The sequence below is a fragment of the Pangasianodon hypophthalmus genome, chromosome 11 (genome assembly GCF_027358585.1).
Source record: "Pangasianodon hypophthalmus isolate fPanHyp1 chromosome 11, fPanHyp1.pri, whole genome shotgun sequence".
Classification (NCBI taxonomy): domain Eukaryota; kingdom Metazoa; phylum Chordata; class Actinopteri; order Siluriformes; family Pangasiidae; genus Pangasianodon; species Pangasianodon hypophthalmus.
Window position 1 is genome coordinate 23,488,544 of NC_069720.1, and position 18,618 is coordinate 23,507,161.

The 18,618-nt window shown below is 38.6% G+C and overlaps 1 protein-coding gene across 2 annotated transcripts in view; it reads left to right on the forward strand.

Annotated features, from left to right (window-relative positions):
* LOC113526144 (adhesion G-protein coupled receptor D2) overlaps positions 1 to 18,618 on the forward strand; it is a 62,151-nt gene that overhangs the window by 33,193 nt on the left and 10,340 nt on the right. For both annotated transcript variants that reach the window (XM_026912961.3, XM_026912969.3), the window contains exons 22-24: positions 1,105 to 1,158; positions 3,239 to 3,395; positions 16,299 to 16,381. In XM_026912961.3, the coding sequence (XP_026768762.3) occupies positions 1,105 to 1,158; positions 3,239 to 3,395; positions 16,299 to 16,381 (294 nt within the window). The remainder of the gene's footprint in view (positions 1 to 1,104; positions 1,159 to 3,238; positions 3,396 to 16,298; positions 16,382 to 18,618) is intronic.

The following is an 18,618-nucleotide window of genomic DNA, read 5'->3' on the forward strand; positions in this document are numbered from 1 at the left end:
AAAGTGTGAATTTCTTTAGTGGTGTAAAATCAAGGGTGTATACACAGTAAGGCTTGAATATTGAGTGAGCTATTAGTGATTGAATAATAACAGTGTGTCTAATAACAGTGAGAAATACACAACTCAGTTATAGTAGGGTTCAAAACATCCACTGCCAAGAACTTTAATTTTAACTAGGTATGAATTTAAAATAGCATTTCAACAGTGAGATTCAATCAGCCTTCACTAATATGGCAACATTTTATTTATTAATAATTTTATATATTTCTAATAGTTAAAAAAATAACACAACACTGAGAAGCATGATGTTGGTCATCAACAGTTAACATAGTGTTACCATTAAAAATACATTACATTACATTATAGAAATTTAAAAAATAAGCAGCTGGTATCTGAACAGAATATTACGTATTTCAATTTCATACGAGGCTCAGGATAATCTTGGTTTATCAAAAGAGTAAATTTTGCACAAGTTCTTGATAAATTATTAAATTATAATGATCCGCAGTTTGTATGGAGATTATATTTATATTTGACCTGTAAAACCTAATATTTTATTACTTTACACACTGACATATATAAAATATAACAGTAAATGTTTGTTGCAAAATGTCAGCACTATGAGCATATTAAAATAAATATTAACACCCCAAAATTACATTTAATATGTTTAAACATATGATTAAAATGTTTACTGGATTAGCAGCAGTCTTATGAAAATGTGCTTTCCAAGCTATAGATTCACTGCATGTGCAGTTCCATACATCTCTCTTTCCCCTTACTGAACAAATGCAATCGTTTCTGGTTGTTTCCTGCAGCACTTTATTTCTGTGGCGCTTGGTGTGAGGCGACAGAGGTTGGGACAGATCGCTTTCCTTACTTTAGCAACGCCGCGTGTCACTTTCATCTCCCATTACCCGTGACAAACAGGAACGTTTCCGCCTGCTCTGATTCTATAATACACAATGACTTTTATACAATTGCTCGTTGTTCGGTTTCATATATTTCCCTCACTGGATTGATTTTCACTGCTGACTGTTGAGCAGCACAGATACAGTGAGTCAGTGTCTTTTTAACTGAAAATGTTTCATTTTTCTTTCACAGATACGCAGCACAGTCAACAGGATCAAGGAACGGAGAAAAGCCCAGAATTTTTCTGTAAGCTGTATACAAGGTTTACGCATCTGATTCTATGTTTACCTGAGTCCAAATACACACAATTACATAATTAGTGATACAAAATCGAGAAATTAAGTACATTTCTATAACTCTATAATAAAAGAACTCTATTGTCATTTTATTTCAGTGTGGCTGATGGAGAATTTCTGATAAAATAGCTTTTCTTGGCAGTCATAATTAGATTTATTTATTTATTTAGTTAGTTAGTTTTAATTATAGTTCTCCTTCCCTCTCATCCTCTTTTTGCACTCTGGCCCCCTCAATCCCAGGAATGTCAGCCGGCAACCCAGGGTTACAAGTTTTCTAATCCTGCACAAGCTTGTCCCTTGATATTAAACTGTCAGCTCAGTATTTATACGCAGTGCTGCTGTTCGTTGGAGATCACTTAGCTCCTGCAGTTTAAAAGTAGTTAATAGCCGCTTCCTCCCTGTCCCCCTCACCTCTGTGCTCCTCACACACACACAAACACACACACACACACACAATACACTCCCCTTTAAGTCCACCACAGCAAATTGTCCCTTTATGAATGATCATATTAACTCTTCTCCAGGCTAGTCGTGGTTTATAGCCTCCGGCAGTTTGTCCCTCTTGGTCTGGGCGCGCCACCTGGTCATTGCAAGCCGAATGAGACAATTTCTAAAGGTAGATTGATTTTAGAATACAGCCCCCCTTCCCTTTGACCCCAGCTTGACAGATCTGACACCATTAAGACTGAGGCTAGTAAAAAATGACTGGTGCCCCAAACGCCAGTGCCAGGTAGCAGCTGATATATATCGTAACACACTGTATTAGCAGTGGGACCCTTTTGCCCTCTCTGGGCAATTTAACAATTTCCTAAGTCCACAGGATGGGAGCTGTATGCTGCGAATGGCTAATGCTGTTTTGCTTCATAAATCTGTGGGGACACATTCGGTATCTAGCAGAGTGCTGTGATTTTGCACATGCTCTAGAGTAGCATGAGAACATATGCTGCTCTTTATTGGACAGGAGCAGTGTGTACAGAATGCTGCAGTGCCGCTAACATAGGTATGGAGATAGACTGTCATCTCAGTTCTTTCCTGTTTATTGTGATCCTGGGGCCTCGTTTAATGACTGGTTTGAATGTTTAAAAAAAAAAAAAAAAATCTATTACCCAGTTTGGCTTCTTAGTGCACTTTGCTACGCTGCTTATATTGAGTTTGAATTTAAAAGGTGAACATGGTATAGTGAACAAATCCTTGGTTAGGACACTAAAGAATTAAATCACCTGTAAACATTTAGCGTAAAGCCTACTGACCCTTCAACTTCTTTGATTACATTTTCTTTTTTATGTCTAATATTTTGAAGCAGGCCTGACCAGTGGTGTTAACGTGCTTAATTCCGACCGTCTCCTGACCTGAATGACCTCACACTTGTACACACTGTGGCAGATTGCTTGGAGGAATAAAGCTGTCAGTTGTACTGGCCAAATAAAAAACGACCCCTCTTTCAATACTTGCAGGGTCTGGGTCCATGACAGCCCTGAAATATAGATATAAATTGGAAGCAGATTAGTTTTTTGATCCTAATTCAAGTTTTGACACGATACAGGATGGAAAAGAGCCAGGTTATATGCTGCATATGTGTGCATTTCCAATAGTGTGAAAAAAGAGCAAACAGCCATGGTTTCTGAAGACTTGGAAGATGACGACTGCCTCGATGATTTCATGAAAAATGATAAAAGAGGTTGTGTATAGCCACGCTTTGACCAGGGTGTGTACAACATCTTTTCTTGACAAAAAGTGATTGAATTATATATCAAATGTAATGCGTGTTTGATGGGTACCAAATCATCAGTGTGCTCAAATGTTAAAGAATAGATAAAACATGTCTACCAAAACATATAAAAACAAAGGATCATATATTTGGCTTTTTACCCCTCACAAGTGGTGTTATGAAGGATATGATAACGGTTTACATTGTTAGAAAAAAAAAGTTGTTGTACGCTTTCACCTAGTGATATTTCTCATAGCTAGGTATTAGCAGACAGACTGTGTTTGGCATGGCCTAATGGTATACGATCTCTGTTTCTTCCCAGAACTGTGGCAGCTCCAGACCATCCAGCTCCATAACTAACTCTCAGCCTGGCAGCTCCCCGGTGCCGGACGCTTTGGGTCGGCATGACTTCGCTGCCAGTCAGCCGGGAAGCCTCTCCACGTCCAGCGATTGTGGCAGCCTGAGCTACAGCATTGGGAGTAAGTGACTGACCTGTAACTGAGTTTAGCTTGGTTCTCTTACCATGCCAGTGTTTGCAATGCTTTTTCAGAACCTATACATTTCTATACATTTTGTGTGGATGTGTGTGTGTGTGTGTGTGTGTTTGGGAATGTGGATATGTAAAGCAGAGAAATCTGTACTGCATTATAAGCTGAGGAAAGAATAGTGAGTGGTGGGGAGCTTGAACTTCAGAATGACAGCTCTGTTTTAGACTGTAACATTCTCCAGACCCGGCAGACTGCAGAGCTCCGTTTGCCTTTTCTGACCTCAACATTATTGGGTTGCATCACAGTAATTGGCAAGGGACTGCATGCCAGTTAGATTCTTCTAGAAAGAAGAGAAGGGGAGAGATTTTTACAGCTGGGGCATTGATAGGGAAGAATAACATCATTAATTTGTATGAAATATGTTACTCTTTATAGCGTACAAAGTTAACACAGCCTTTTACCAAAATGGTGCTTCTTTAAACCAAAGTGTAAAAATACCAGGCTACAGCTCTGAGATTGTTTAATTAACCATTTATTTCAACGGTCCCCATCATGTTTAGTATATTCATAATGTGATATTAAATTAACATTGAATTAAAGAATTAATTAAAGGAGCCTTTCTTAATGAAATATTAATGCACAGTCTGTTTCAGTTAGTTGAAAAGAATCAGTGTTCTTCAGACAGTCGTATCTAGTAATAATTTAATTGTCATGTAATTTTGTAACATTAGGAAACACAAAATGTTGTATAATTAAAAATAACTCTTTGGGCATGTATGTCCATGAATCTGTTCCTGACCAAGCATGACATGGACAGTTAAAGCACCATGTATTCATATTATACACTGAAATAGAGACGGTTTATTTATTTATTTATTTATTTATATCAGGCATGGTGATGTACAGATTTTACGCATATAAACTAGTCAGCTGATCTGGGTGTTGAGAGTCATTCTTATAATAAATCTAATGCAGTGTGGTCCATGATTGATTATCTGTTTTTAACATGGGTTGATTTCTCTGAAGCTGCCATCCCACGCCGAGGCTGCTGAAGATGCTGAAGATGCTGAGAAGCTGTCGAAAATGTAAAAAGGAAAGGAAATTTAGAAAATAGAAAACATACAGCGAGAGGTCTTGCATATGTGAAAGGTTGTATCTATATTATATCTGTAGCACCCTTATGTACTTTCTCTTATGTTCCCATGGTTAAGTACTGCTTTGTGAAAGCATGCACAAGAAAGGCAAGCCATTTAAGAATGTTTTTTTTTTTCATTGCTTCATACCTTCAAAAGATTTCCATTGGCTGAGCACATCCAACTGTATGAGATATTATTGTGTGCCAGAGAGATCACAAGTGCCTGTTGAGTTGTGAAAAGTAATGAGTTTGGGTACAACATTGAAAAAGAATTTAAAAAGAGACATTTTTATCTGCTGCAGTATGTTCCTGCCATTAATTGTAGTGTGTATGCTTTATTTTGTAGGTTGAAGGTTAAAGGTGATTATATTAACGTAGCAGGCCTAGGCAGTGTGTCTGGCAGTACTCTCTTACTGCTCTTCTTTTGTCAGTTTGAATAGATGAGGCCTCTTTGGCAAAATTACTTTTAATACTCCTTTAAGAGGGATTGTTGTGGTTTTCATAAACTAAAAAAAAATCTATTTTCATTTTGGAGTCATTGCATTCTTTTTGGAGGCAGTCTATACGTTTTATTAAATATGTGCCATGTTAGAGGTGGGAGGTCACTATCAAACCGAAAACAGCTGTGATGCTGAATTATGATATGAATTTTGCTGTATTCTGAATATGATAATAAGAAGCCAAAAAGCAGTCAACTACAAACTGCCCAGTCTACAGGACAAATTAGACATGAAATTTAACAGCTTAAATATTTTTAACATAAACAGGCATATCACAATATTCCTGGAAAATGTTAAACTAACCACATGATCAATAATAATAATAATAATAATAATAATAATAATAATAATAATAATAATAATAATCTATTATTTTAAAATGATTTTTATAATTAATTTTATTCAAGATAAATAATAAAAATTATTATTTGTAGTTATTTAATTTATTAGTGTTGATTAATTTATGATTATATTATTATTTTTACATTTTATTATTGTTACTGTTGTTGTTATTGTGTAATAAGAACCATCAGTAATGGAGAATATTATATTAAAATTGGGTTAGAATTATAGCTTAAATATCTCAGACACAATGATATGGTGTGACAACACTTATTTTTTAAATATTACTTTAAGCGACTTTAACGGTCTGAGACCTCCATATTTTGAATCTTTCAGGCACATTCATTAATTTATTTATCCATAAACTATGCAAATGCCCTACAAATTATGCGAAAGAGTCACGGTTCTGTGATTATCTGAGTATTTTGTTGTTTATTAGGTATTTATAATGGTATCGAATAAACAGAAATAGTAATAATATTAACATTGTGTTATACAAGTATAGTAATAATGTCATTAAAAAAGCATGAAACTATTTAAAGAGTGTGCAATATGCATGTTCTGCACTGAATAAAATGTGCCTTGTCACATAAATGTAAGCAATCAGTGTTTATCCTTAACTGTTTCTAAGTGTGTAAGGGCTGACCTTGGCAGTTGGATGTAGAAAGGTTTTAAAGCAGCTGAATGTTTAGTGAAAATGTGGTTCCAAATAAAGTCGTGTAGCTGTCGAGTGCAGTATCTGAGTATTTGATTGGAGCTTATTCTTGTAAATACCAAAATAAACAGCAAGCACAGTGCGCTGTCACTCGAGCTGTTGTTTACATTCCTCTCCTATTCCTCGCTTACCCTGGTGATGTTCTTTCTCTATTTCACAAATTGTCAGAGAAAAAAAATCTACCACTACTATGAAAACTAGTTTTTAAAAAAATGGTAGATAAAGAGCCTCACAAGAATTCGCAAGTTTTATGAATTTCAAATTTCAAGTCCAAGATCATTTTCCCTTGAAGTTCATAATGTAAGGACATTTGCTTCTGCTTCTGGCGCTCTGCTTTATGCATATGACTCCGCCATGTGTGATAATAGGATCCTGTGATGGATGGCAGCTCTGTGTAGTCCCCCATCCGTTAGAAGCATTTATTTATTTATGAAACTGTCTATTTATTCAATCAGATTGCCAGTAGCAAGTTTGCTGCCACTGAAGGGTACAACACTGCCACCTGGCATCTCCACCATTACAGTTGCATTTTTTGTTGTACAAATCACAAATCAGAGTAGGCTGGTATGTTCTGCCACACCCTTAGGCTGACCGTGAAGGAACAAATGGCAGGTTCATGATATGTCCAAGCTGACTTCTCATCTTGGGTTTTTGGTAGGCGGTGGCTATCCTCTATCTCACCAGCTTTCTCCTTAATTGTTGACAGATGTCAGCCTGAAAGGACTGTACTCCCTTCTCATGTGCTCATGTGTATTTATATTTGAGATGAAATGTTCTCAAGATTCAGCCTTTAGTGAAATCTGGCCAGGCGGAGCCAAAGAGCATGTCTAACAGCCAGTTGTTTGGGGAGTTGTTAATAATCTGAGACATCTATTTAGAAATTTGGACTTTTGGAAAGTTGTTAAGGTTATGTTTAAGGTGGACTGTTTTTCATGTGGAAACACACACAACTATACTGTTGGACGGCTCCCAAGTGGCACAACAGAAAAGCATTCCCTCAATTGTCCAGAGGTCACAAATTCAAATCATGATGATGCGGCGGCCATCCATGGCCAAGAGAACAAGAGAACAAAATTCTCCCTCCTCTGCCAATCACAATGACACTAGCCAATGGTGGGTGTCTGTAAGAGGGCGGATAGTGCTTTCCTGCGAGTGTGTTACAGTGCCCTGTGATGCGGCATGAGCAGCAGTTTGAAAAGATGCGTCTGGCTTCTCTGAGGAAGCATGTTGGCCTACATGCTACCCTGTTGGTAGCTGACGTATGGCAGGAGAGAACTGGCTGGTGGCTGGGAATTGGCCAAGGCCAAATGATGGAGAAAATTGGGGAAAAATATACTGCTGGACAGCTTGATCATTATATACATTACTATAGGTTTGGTTCTTGATCTGCATCTGGCATTTCCAGTAAGAGGACACTGTAGGTAAATTCAATTCAAATTTATTTGTGTAGCGCTTTTAAAAATGGATGTAGTTACAAAGCAGTTTTACAGAAATCTGAGTATAAATGTATAAATTTATCCCTATCAAGCAAGCCAGAGGCCATGGTGGCAAAGAAAAACTCCGTTAGACGACATAAGGAAGAATCCTTGAGAGGAACCAGACTCAAAAGAGAACCAGTCCTCATCTCAGTGTGACACCAGATAGTGCGATTATAAATCATTTCCCTTCTATAACTGTATACTATAAAGTGCTAATTGTGTTAACAGGAACTTGAGTATGAGCATCAGAGTCATTTCTGAATTCGTGATAGTTTCTATTGTAAAGTAAAGTCTATTGTATCAAACTGAAGTTATTAACTGTTTAATTATGGAGACTTGAGTGCAAACTGCTCATACGTGCCTTGGCTCAGTGTCAGTCCCAATGCCAAATCAGAGTTTTTAGTCTGTGGCTCCTGTACCTTGAGGTGTGACCTCATCTAAAACAGTGTGTTACATTCCGGCCTCAGTGCTGTGATGGAGGAATTATGAATGGTTGATGAGGGGGTCTGGCAGGTTGAAGAAGGTGGTCCAAGTTTTGAGGGTGGGGGTTGTGGGCTAAAACCAATGGCGCATCGAGACACTTGTCACCCAACATGGCGGCCATAGATCAGGGCAGGTGCTGGCGGAGGAGCGGCTGAGGGGTGACAGGGGAATAACATCCCTTTCTCTTCAATCGACAGGGCCCATAACTCCTGCGTCCCAAGGGACAGATTGAGAAAGGCAATAGCCAGAGGCTGTGAAGCAGGGATGCTTAGGAGAATTGAAAGTTAAAGAAGCAGTGGCGGAATATTTTTTTTTACTTCCCTTTTTTTTCTCTCATGCTTTCATTCATGTTGAGTCCTTGTTGAAAATGTAACGAGCCAGAGAATCCATTTTCATAACGAACTTTGGATTGATCCTACGCTAATGGTATAGAATGGGATTTGATTGAAATGCATATTTAAGTATATTTGAATTTTTATTCCTGATGGAGAATGTTCGTTTGATGGTAACATGTAGTTTGTATAGTGCAGATAGTAAAGGGTGCCGGACTGCTGTGTCAAAATCAGGACGCTGCCTCCTGCTCAGCCTCTGTACTCATCTCCCTTCCCTGAGAGGACAGCTTTTATAGCCTGATCAATTTCCCGCTGGCTTATTGAATGTCTTTTAAATGGCTTTTTTATTTTCAATTATAACCCGCCATCTCTTAGCTGCGGCAGTGGGCCAACATTTACACTGTGGGATAATTTAAAACCCTACTTTAGAAAATTATGCATTTGTACCATCCGAATTTACAGCCCCACCCCATGCTATTGTAACAACCATAAAACCACATGGATTGCTGCATTAAACCCGAAGCGTGCATCAATTAAATGGAAAAAAAAAAAAAGAACTATGCCAGTTAGTACATATTTGTTGTGGTTTAAGATGTCTATTGAAAAATCACTCCCAAACACTCATACACACAGCACAGAGATTTTGTGATTGGTGGCCATCATCAGCAATGGAAGTAAAATTTCATTGCTCATAGAGATTTATCGGTTATTAAATTGAACTGGCTTTAAGGTGTTATCCTGGTGATGAAGGCAAACAGGCAGACTTCCAAAGGCATACGAGGAGTGCCCATGGTTATAATCCTTGGAAAATTGGCTCCTAAAAAAGTTTGTCCAGTGCATTTTGCATGCCCCATGGTGTCCTTACTGACCCAATCCCTCCCCTATCTCTGTCTAGCTCCTTCTTACTCCATGGCTTTTCTCCCTCACCCTGGACTACCAGAGCACCCTGAAGGTGAAAGAAGTGCTCACTGGAGCTCATTGGAAAGTAGATGTGACAGTAAATTTTTCAAGCACCCCCTCCTCTCTCTCTCTCTCTCTCTCTCTCTCTCTCCCAGTGTCTCGCTCTCCTGCCCGAGATGGGAGATCTTGTTATAGCAGTCAGGATGAGACGGAGGTCAGGGCAGCAAGCCGCCATGCCTGTTGATGATTGAGGAAAAGAGAAGTAAATTCATTCTGCTCCCGGCACTTTGTCAAGTGCCAGTAGCTTACCGTTGAGAGCCAGTCACCCATCACTGTGTTACGGTCTCAGAGGTCAGCCGTCGCCCATAAATCAGCAAGGGCGTTGCAGCACAGCTCGGCAAGGAGCCAAATATGAAAAGAAACGCAGCTAAGCTCAGGCCAGCATGGAAATCACACTAAGCTCCTCAGCGTGTATTAATTGTGGCCTTATAAAAAGACCACAGTATCAATATTTCAGAAAAAAAGACCTACCCGCGTTCTGTATTTCCCCTTACATTGATCATTTACATTGTTTAGCTGAACAAGGGGTGATTAAGTAATGTCTTTGTAGCAAACTCCCCCATTCGAATCATGAAAAGAATCGACTTTCGTTTTAACGAAGTGACAATGCTTTTGATTAGTCCCGAAGAACCTCCTTCGTGTATTAATTAAAACAGCAGCAGATGTGCAGGTGCAGGAAATCATTAGAAAGGGGCTGGTATGTGGACATGTATTTCTTTCAGCATCCAACATCCATGCATGGCAAATAGGACACCTGAGAGTGAACAACCTTACAACTCCATAATATGAAAAAAAAAAACAAAAAAAACGAACAACAAGAAGAAAGCATGCCAATAAAGCCACCAGGTGTGTTTCCATGTGTGCCAGCTTCTCTGTGTGTGTTTCTGAAAAGATGGGCTTTTCAATGTAAGTCTGTCTTGGCTGGGTTTTATCTCTCAATTTTTGTTGTCCCTGCCAGTAAAGGTGTGAGCTGTGAAAACAGCTGCGACTGCGACGACTGTATTTTCCTGCTACATTTTTTTGTGTTGCCACTGGATGATTCACAATTTTTACGATGTTTTAAAAGATACAGGTTCCCTCTGCATTTAAGAAGCCTCCAAAGCAAACAGCAAATGATTGCTAGGCAACATGCTTCTTGTTTTTATGATGGTTTATTATCAAAACCATGTCACAATATTATCGATATCTCATGCAGCCATGTGCTAACATTTTAGAAGAGAAGAAGGAGAGAGGGATAGGAAAGCAGATCCAGTTGTTGAGCTGCTGCTTTCAATATTCTCTCCTATTAGACTGTGATTATCCTGCAGTGTCTGGCTTGTCTCAGTGTGAGAATGAGAGCGGGCAGGCCAAGAGACATGGCCACATTTTTCCAAAAAGTAAAAACTTCCTGACCCAAGTTTTGTTTTAACTTTTCTTCTAGGAAAAAAAAAAGATAGCACACTCCACAGTTCCTTGGATTACAGTTGGTTTAATGCTTAGCACTATCAAGAATTTAGTTATTGTTCATATACATTTAAAAGCTTATTTTCATGTCTACTGTTTATGATCCATTCAGTGTAAAATGTAACATGGACATGGCGTCAACATTCATTGTATGAGTGTAGTATTGAGGTGTGCTGAAGGTAGTGTAAATTTAACCTGCTAACATGTTCTTCAGCCAATTTTAGGTATGCTGTATATAAGATAAAGTTTCTATCTATTATATATACTGTATCTTGGTCTAAATTTACACACAGGAAAATCACAGGAAAAGTCTCATGGTGTGTTTTTCATGGACACTCCTATACACGCATAATCATCAGAGCCCTGCCACCTCTGAGTTATGGACTCCTTGAATCCACTGACCTTTCCACTTTGGACATCTCCTCCTCCCTCCCACTCATCCCTCCTTCTCAGCCCATGTAGATGAGACAGAGAGCAATGAAGATATTTCTGATGGGTAGTCAGATCATGGCAATACACTAAATGGGTTCTGGCTGTTCTGTCCTTCCCTGCTCAGGTGAAGATTGCTTCCAACACAGGACATTGCCATGACAATCATCTTTACAGTACAAAGCTGGAATTATATACATATAATATATGTATTGTATATACAGTAAAAGCTGGAATATATGTATATACAGTAAAGGCTGGAATTTTAAAGCATCCCACCTGAATAATATTCGAATCATTTTTCTTTAAACCAAGATTGTGTGTTGATTACAATAATTATACTTATAATTATATTTTTCTACAATTTTCTAACTATAGAAGTTTTCTACACCATATATTATATTCTATTTTTTCTAATATATTCTAATTAACATATTCAAATTTTCAAATAATTTTCTATATCAGTGCACATCTGAATATTTACGACTGCAACATAAATGACAAATTTTTCTCAAGTTTCTATTAATGCGTTCAATCTAATTCACAGTTTCTTGTATGGCGGATGCTCCATATAATCTAAGCCTAATAATAAATGGATTAAAACCTTACTATTATGGAAGGAGTGTCAGTGTTATGTAACAGTCAGTAAGTTTCCCCAGCACAATAGTTAGTTCCAGTTGTTACTAATGTTGTAGCAGATATACAGTCATTCCATCACCAGCATCTCTTTTTTCTCTCTCTTGAAATTAATGAGACAAAAAAAAAAATAAATCGCAGCTTGTCATGCTACATCTCCTGTATATTTGAGTGTCAGTTGTTGAGTTTGTTTAGACCATTTTTTTTAGTCTATATACAGTATTATTATGTTAACAGTTGTATATAGTTGCAGGTGCATTTGCAGTTACATGAATCCTGAAGGTCCAGGGTCCTTGGTTTTGACACTGTGGGGACATTTGGCTGGTTCCCACAAGGAAAGCTGCTTTTTTCCACACAGAGAAATTATTAATTTTTTATATTCAAACATTTGCCCATTCAGCTACAAGAGCATTAGTGAGATCAGGCGCTGATGTTGGTGAGGAGGTCTGGGGTTCAGTCGGTGTTCCAGTTCATCCCAAAGGTGTTCAGTGGGGTTGAGGTCAGGGCTCTGTGCAGGACACTCGAGTTCTTCCACTCCAACCTTCACACACCATGTCTTCATGGAGCTCGCTTTGTGCACAGGGGCATTGTCATGCTGGAACAGGTTTCAGCCTCTTAGTTCCCTTGAAAGGAAATTGTAATGCTACAGCACACAAAGACATTCTATACAATTGTGTATTTCCAACTTGTGGCAACAGTTTGTGGAAGAACCACTCATGGGTGTGATGGTCAGGTGTCCACATACTTTTGGCCATATAGTGTATGTGTCATAGGAAGCCTGCTGTGGACACGCAGCACACTAGGGCGTATTCCGTGCATCACTGCTTGAGACATAGCAGATCGGTCACTTATCAGCCACTTAGTGCTGGCTCTAATAAAGTGTTGCACAGCATTGAAAGATACCATGGCAAATGGAATTGACTTATACCTTGGCTTGCTTTCTTTAATTTTTTAAAAAATATTTCACATTTTCTAAATTAATGCGAATAATATAAAATAATAAATAATAATAAATAATAAATAGATAATACAAGATAATAATAGATAATAAACTGTTTCACAAAATTTTCATTCAATTTGTGTGTAATTCAAATGTAAAGCTATTTGAACTAGATAGTGTAATCTGTATATAAAAGTGCAGTAATCTATGCAAATTATATGATTGGAAGCAGATCCACTGAGGTTTACATTAGTTAGTTTTCTTATGCATAAATTTACACACACTCAGCAGCACAAATAGGATTTTTATGTTGTATGTGGTTTGCATGAATACCAAATTTCTTGTGCAAATGTTCATACAAATGAATAAATGAATAAATCCATTCTTATCCAACTTAATAAATGAGGCCCAAAAACCTTTAAATACTTCTTCTTTTTTTAGTTTTGAATGTTATTATTTTGTACATTCATAAATGCATCAAATGTCTCCACCTATAATGTTGGCAGAGATCCTGATTATGGCTTAATTGAGGATTTAATTGTTAAAATAATCTACCACATTCAAAAGTATAGGTGAAAATAACTACAATTATAAAAGAAATAAAATAAACCACAATTATATTTCCTAGTGCTTTTTAAACTTTTAGATACAATTATGTTTAAGTGTTTTGATAAAATTATGAATCATAATTTAAAATTGTGTTTAATTGGATATCAGAATGGCATATCACAGGAAGAATAAGATACAAGCTGCAGTTTAATAAGTCTCAGGTTTTCATTATTATCACTAATGTCATGTTAAATCAGACTTTTTGTCAAGCATGTGTATGACCATAATTCCTGGAATTTGATGATTGATCTGGACAGCACCACATTACGGAAAAAAAAAAAAAACACACCACACCACACAGCGCTACACATAGTTTATTGTACTTATTCTTTATTTTTTAAAAACATAAAATAGGAATGTCTCTCAAGGTAACCCAAGCTTACATAACAGTGTAATTAGTGCAAATCCATTCTATCCACACCAGTGAGAATGAAGAAGAAGAAACAGAGCTCAGTGTTACCATCAGAAATTACCCAGACTAACCTTGAGCATTGGTGGAACTGGAGCAAGCATCATCAATGCCAGTAGTATCGGTCACTCTAACTCTGTTTAATCTGCCAAGAAGACTAAAAGCAACAGAAAATGAGTTTTATTCAGCCAGAACTGAAAGCCGCTGTTGTTCTTAACTCAACATGACATCTGACTAGCATGGACTGTACATCTCACTTAGCCACAATATACATTCCAGAGAGCCCTCAGAGATATGATAGATTTATGTGAACCCAGAGAACCCTACCAGTTTGGGACACAGCCCTCAGCAGTGGGAAGCAACGATCTGCTGATCTCTCTAGTATTAGTGAAACCTTTTAGAAAAAGCTAAACACGAATCTGAACCATCGCTGCTTTTTAGCCATTCAATTTATTTAAGTAACACTTTAAAAAAAATAGACAGCGTCATGAAGCTTGACAGAAATCCGGACGTCGATTTAGATCCTTAATATGCAAAGCATAGCATCAGAACATCTCATTTTATTATAAATCTCTGTGTTCATGAAGCCGCTAGATCTGTGCCTTTAGAAGAGAAAAGCTATTTAACAAAACAGTTGACCAAACAAATAGGTTTTCAGCCTTGATGTAAAGATTGAGTCGTGAACACTGACTGGAAGGCTGCTGTATAGCTGGGAGGCTTTGTAGAAAAAAGCTCTGCTAAAGAACCTGTAGGAAAACGCTCTAATAAACAACCTGCACTTCATCATAGCAAGCGTGGCATGGACTAAAAGTTTGCCCAGGTACTGTGGGCGTGACCCTTCAGTGCTTTATAGGTCATTAGTAGTATCTAGTACTAGGTGATTTTCTGTGTGCTTAGATAAGAAAAAAAACCCTGGCAAGATAAATAGGCAGCACTTCAGTGAGGACTGAGCTGGAGGAAAGAAAGGTGGAAATATCACTTCAGAGATAAGGAATTGGTACTTAAGCGGTAATTCATCAGTCGGAATTACGTCATTTTCAACCGTGGCACGTCCAACCAATGAAGTGGATAAAATGCACGCCTTCCTGTCCATCTTTTATTAACAAACTAGCTGGCTACCTGTGATGAGTGATGTATATTTTTCTCCTCAAACAACAAACTGTGTTGTCAATGTTTTGGATTTAACAAGTGAATGTGCCTGTATGTTGATTGATCTAAAGCTAATACTTGTATATACAGTATAACTCGTTTAAAGGTAAGAAGTTCTGCTGTGTTTATTTCTAATGGTGTGCACAGCCATGTTGATTTGACGTCACTCCGTAAACGGGGAAGGGACTCGGAGTTGAGAGGAATACCCCAAGTTGACTTCTCAGTTCTCAGGCATTTCATGTCGCGAAAGACATTTACTCTGGCGAGAAAGAAGGGTTCGCTACGTTGTGCAGAAATAGTAACGTCACCATATATAGCAAACAGTGCAAACAATAATTTTTTAAAAAATATGCTTCATTTAAATGTCCTTTATTTAAAAGAACTATTGTTTGCACTATTTGTTATAAATGGTGATATTACTATTTTTGCACATCAGTGTTTTCCAAAGTTTATTCTAATAAAGAAAAAACTTTATAAATAATTTGCATAATTTTCATTCATCATTCATAAATTTGAAAAAAAAAAACTCAAAAAAAAGAAGCCTATGTAGTGTGGATAAAATATAGTGAATTTTATGTTTTACTTAATGTGCATAAACTTCCACACAGCAAGTCTAAACTAGAGGTTATAAAGACATGAATTGTGCATCATCTAACCACATTGTATTTCTTAGCTTAAGAATGTTTCCCCCCTACACATGATTTAACCGAAAGCCCATCACGAGATACTACTATATGATCCGAAGGCTTACTTCTAGCTGCCTGTGGTCCAAGTAGAAAAAAAAGTGCTGCTATTGAGTGCTGATTTTAGAATTTACACGCAGTCGCTTCCTCACAGCAGCAAGACTCGATCCTGAGCTCTGAGTTTCTCAAGTTTTTTGTGTTTGTGTGGGTTTCCAGGGAGCTTCCTCCTTTATCCACCCACCTCCAGGAAATATGGATCAGCAGCACTAAATTGCCCCTAGGTGTGAATGTTTGTGTGTAAATGTGTGTGTCTGCATGGTGCTCTGCAGTAGATTAGTGCTCTGTTCAGGGAGTATTCCCACCATGCGTTGAGTGTACCTGGGATTCACTGGCACTCTGACCAGTGTGGATGAATGAATATCCAATATAGTGTATCATTAGCATAGTTTTCGATCAAATGATGATGAGAACAGCATATATCGTAGTTTAGGTCTTACTTCTGAGTAGGAACCTGTCATCTTCCAAACATGCCGGTTATCATTGTTGCGGACCCGAGTAGAGGCTTCGCTGTATGTGTGTGTGTGTGTGTGTGTGTGTGTGTGTGTTATTCAGGCCCACTGACTCATCATATGACCTTGTCATACTCCACAGGGCATTTCTCCATCCCTTGTGTCCATGACAGCCTGAAAGAAGATCTCAGCTGTCTCTCTAGTGGTACTCACATGACTACACAGGTAAGCCTTCACCTTCCTGCTTATTCACATGGTGTTTGACCTGCAGCTTTTAAGCAGCAAAATACTTCATACACCCTTTAAGGAATAACACCCAGCAGGTTAACAGTTTGAACCTGTTCTGTTATTAAAAAAAAAAACTGCATTCAGTTACATTCATTAAAAAAGCAAAATGAATGGCAAAGGCGGTGGCCCTCTGGTGGTAATCAGAAGAAAAGCTTCCTTAGCACTGCATCCACACTGCATCCAACCAGCTCTGTTTAAACTGAGCTGCACTGAATTTGTTATACCAGACTCAGTTATACATCATTTTCGCATGGTCCCCATCTACTAGATGCTGACTTGTAATTAAAATACAATGTCTAAGTATATACTTGTGACTTCACTGGAGGGATTACGTGAAAATCACTGGATTTCAAGAAGTGGGAATCAGTCTGAGGTGAGGAACTTCTCACCATGGCCAAGGTCACAGGAGTCCTGAGGGAGTAGAGACAGGGTGAAGAAATTGGGGTGGGGTTTGGGGTTGAATGATACTGGAACATGCACAAACAATCTGCACAAATTGTTGTTGTAGCACAGAGCGACAGATCCCAAGACACACAACTACTGATCGTTCTCAGCTGTGCCAAAGTCCCGCAAAACACCAGGCATGTCCTGCGATGTTCGGGCTTTTCATCCTTTTAAATCTCTCTCGTGCTGAAATTTCAACATATTGATTCCATTTGACACTGAGTACCTCATACTCTCATATAATTTGGGCCTTCTGTGTCCTTCAGACTTTTTTTTTTCTTTCAAATCCACTCAGCGAATATAAAAGACACCCCAATTCTGCCAAACAAATACAGGCATGGAACATAATTTGATCTGGATTGCTGGTCTTTTAGGTTTTGTGATTTGTATTAATAACAAGTTATTAGTAAAAATCAAACGACACTGGTTAGAATATTAATAAGAGTTACTGAATCTGAAGAGATTCAGAAGACATGGACAAAATACTTGCTTTTAATTCTTGTTGTTTAAAGTGGGAGAGAAGGCCAAACTACTCTGCTGAGACATTTAATGAGATCTCGCAGTGCAGCATGGATTCTGTGTGGACTTCCACCAGCGAGCCAGGGTGTGTCAGTCACTAAGGGAGTTGTGAGCTTCCTGTTTTGGCAGTGTGCGGTTACATATCCTGACAAGGGACCTGCTGTCAGCCACAGGACTTCTCTAACCCACTCTAACACACACACACACACACACAGTCTCTCTCTCCCACAGAGATCTCCTGATTCGCACGCATGTTACTCAGCAGCGGAGGTGCCACACTAATTTTTTTCCCACCTGCAGTGTGTTGTCATACTCGCTGCCCAGCCACACGAGAGGTCTGCCATCTCATTTAGATGAGGGGAAGAAACAGGGAAGGATAACTTCTCTTGACATGAGTAGAATATGCATTTCCTCATCTCCAAATACGCAGCTTTTGACTTTTGTCTGTTGCAGCTCGTTAACCTGCAGTCCATCTCTCACAACAAGTTGCTCTGTATTGTCTAGATCTTATGATTCTCACAAGATCTGCTGAAAATAGCATCTACACAAGTATGAGTTTTGTAAGGAAAAAACGGCAAACGCTTTAAAACCCAAGTGCAGCAAAGCTCCCAGTTCTCGTCTTCTTTGAAGTGGTGCCCATGTTATTGTTATTGCTATTCTCCCATTTAAACCAATTCTCATCAAAGCAGCTGTGCTTTCTTTTGTTCTGGAGATGCGGCTGGCCGTCTGAGGCCGGTCGTTAATGTGCCATCGGGGCGTCTCACATCCTCGTTAGACGCGGCCAGCCACTGATGTTATTTCCTGTGACTTGGGGCCATCACTGACAGGACACTTGCTCCTACTAATCTTTCAACGAGGAGAGGAAGAGAACGGTGAACAACTTATGACACACTGCTGCAGCCACCTGAATCCCAGTGCCAAAAGCTATAGCAGGAAGAAGGACAGACCACCAGCACTCACATCTGAGCTCACACAGGCATCTTTGCGTACCTTGAATCACTGTACTGTACACTTGAAAGTGGTTTTACAGCTGTACTTTTTCAGAACATCACTGGCAATCAGGGTTTATGTGACCAGGGCCTATGCTGGTATTTTCTGGTTGTATTCTGTAGAATTTAATTTGCTCAGAGAAAATGAGACGATTTTTCTCATTGTCAGAGCTTTACCCTTCAGAGCTATGTTTGCTCCGCTCTGCTAACTGCTCATCCGTT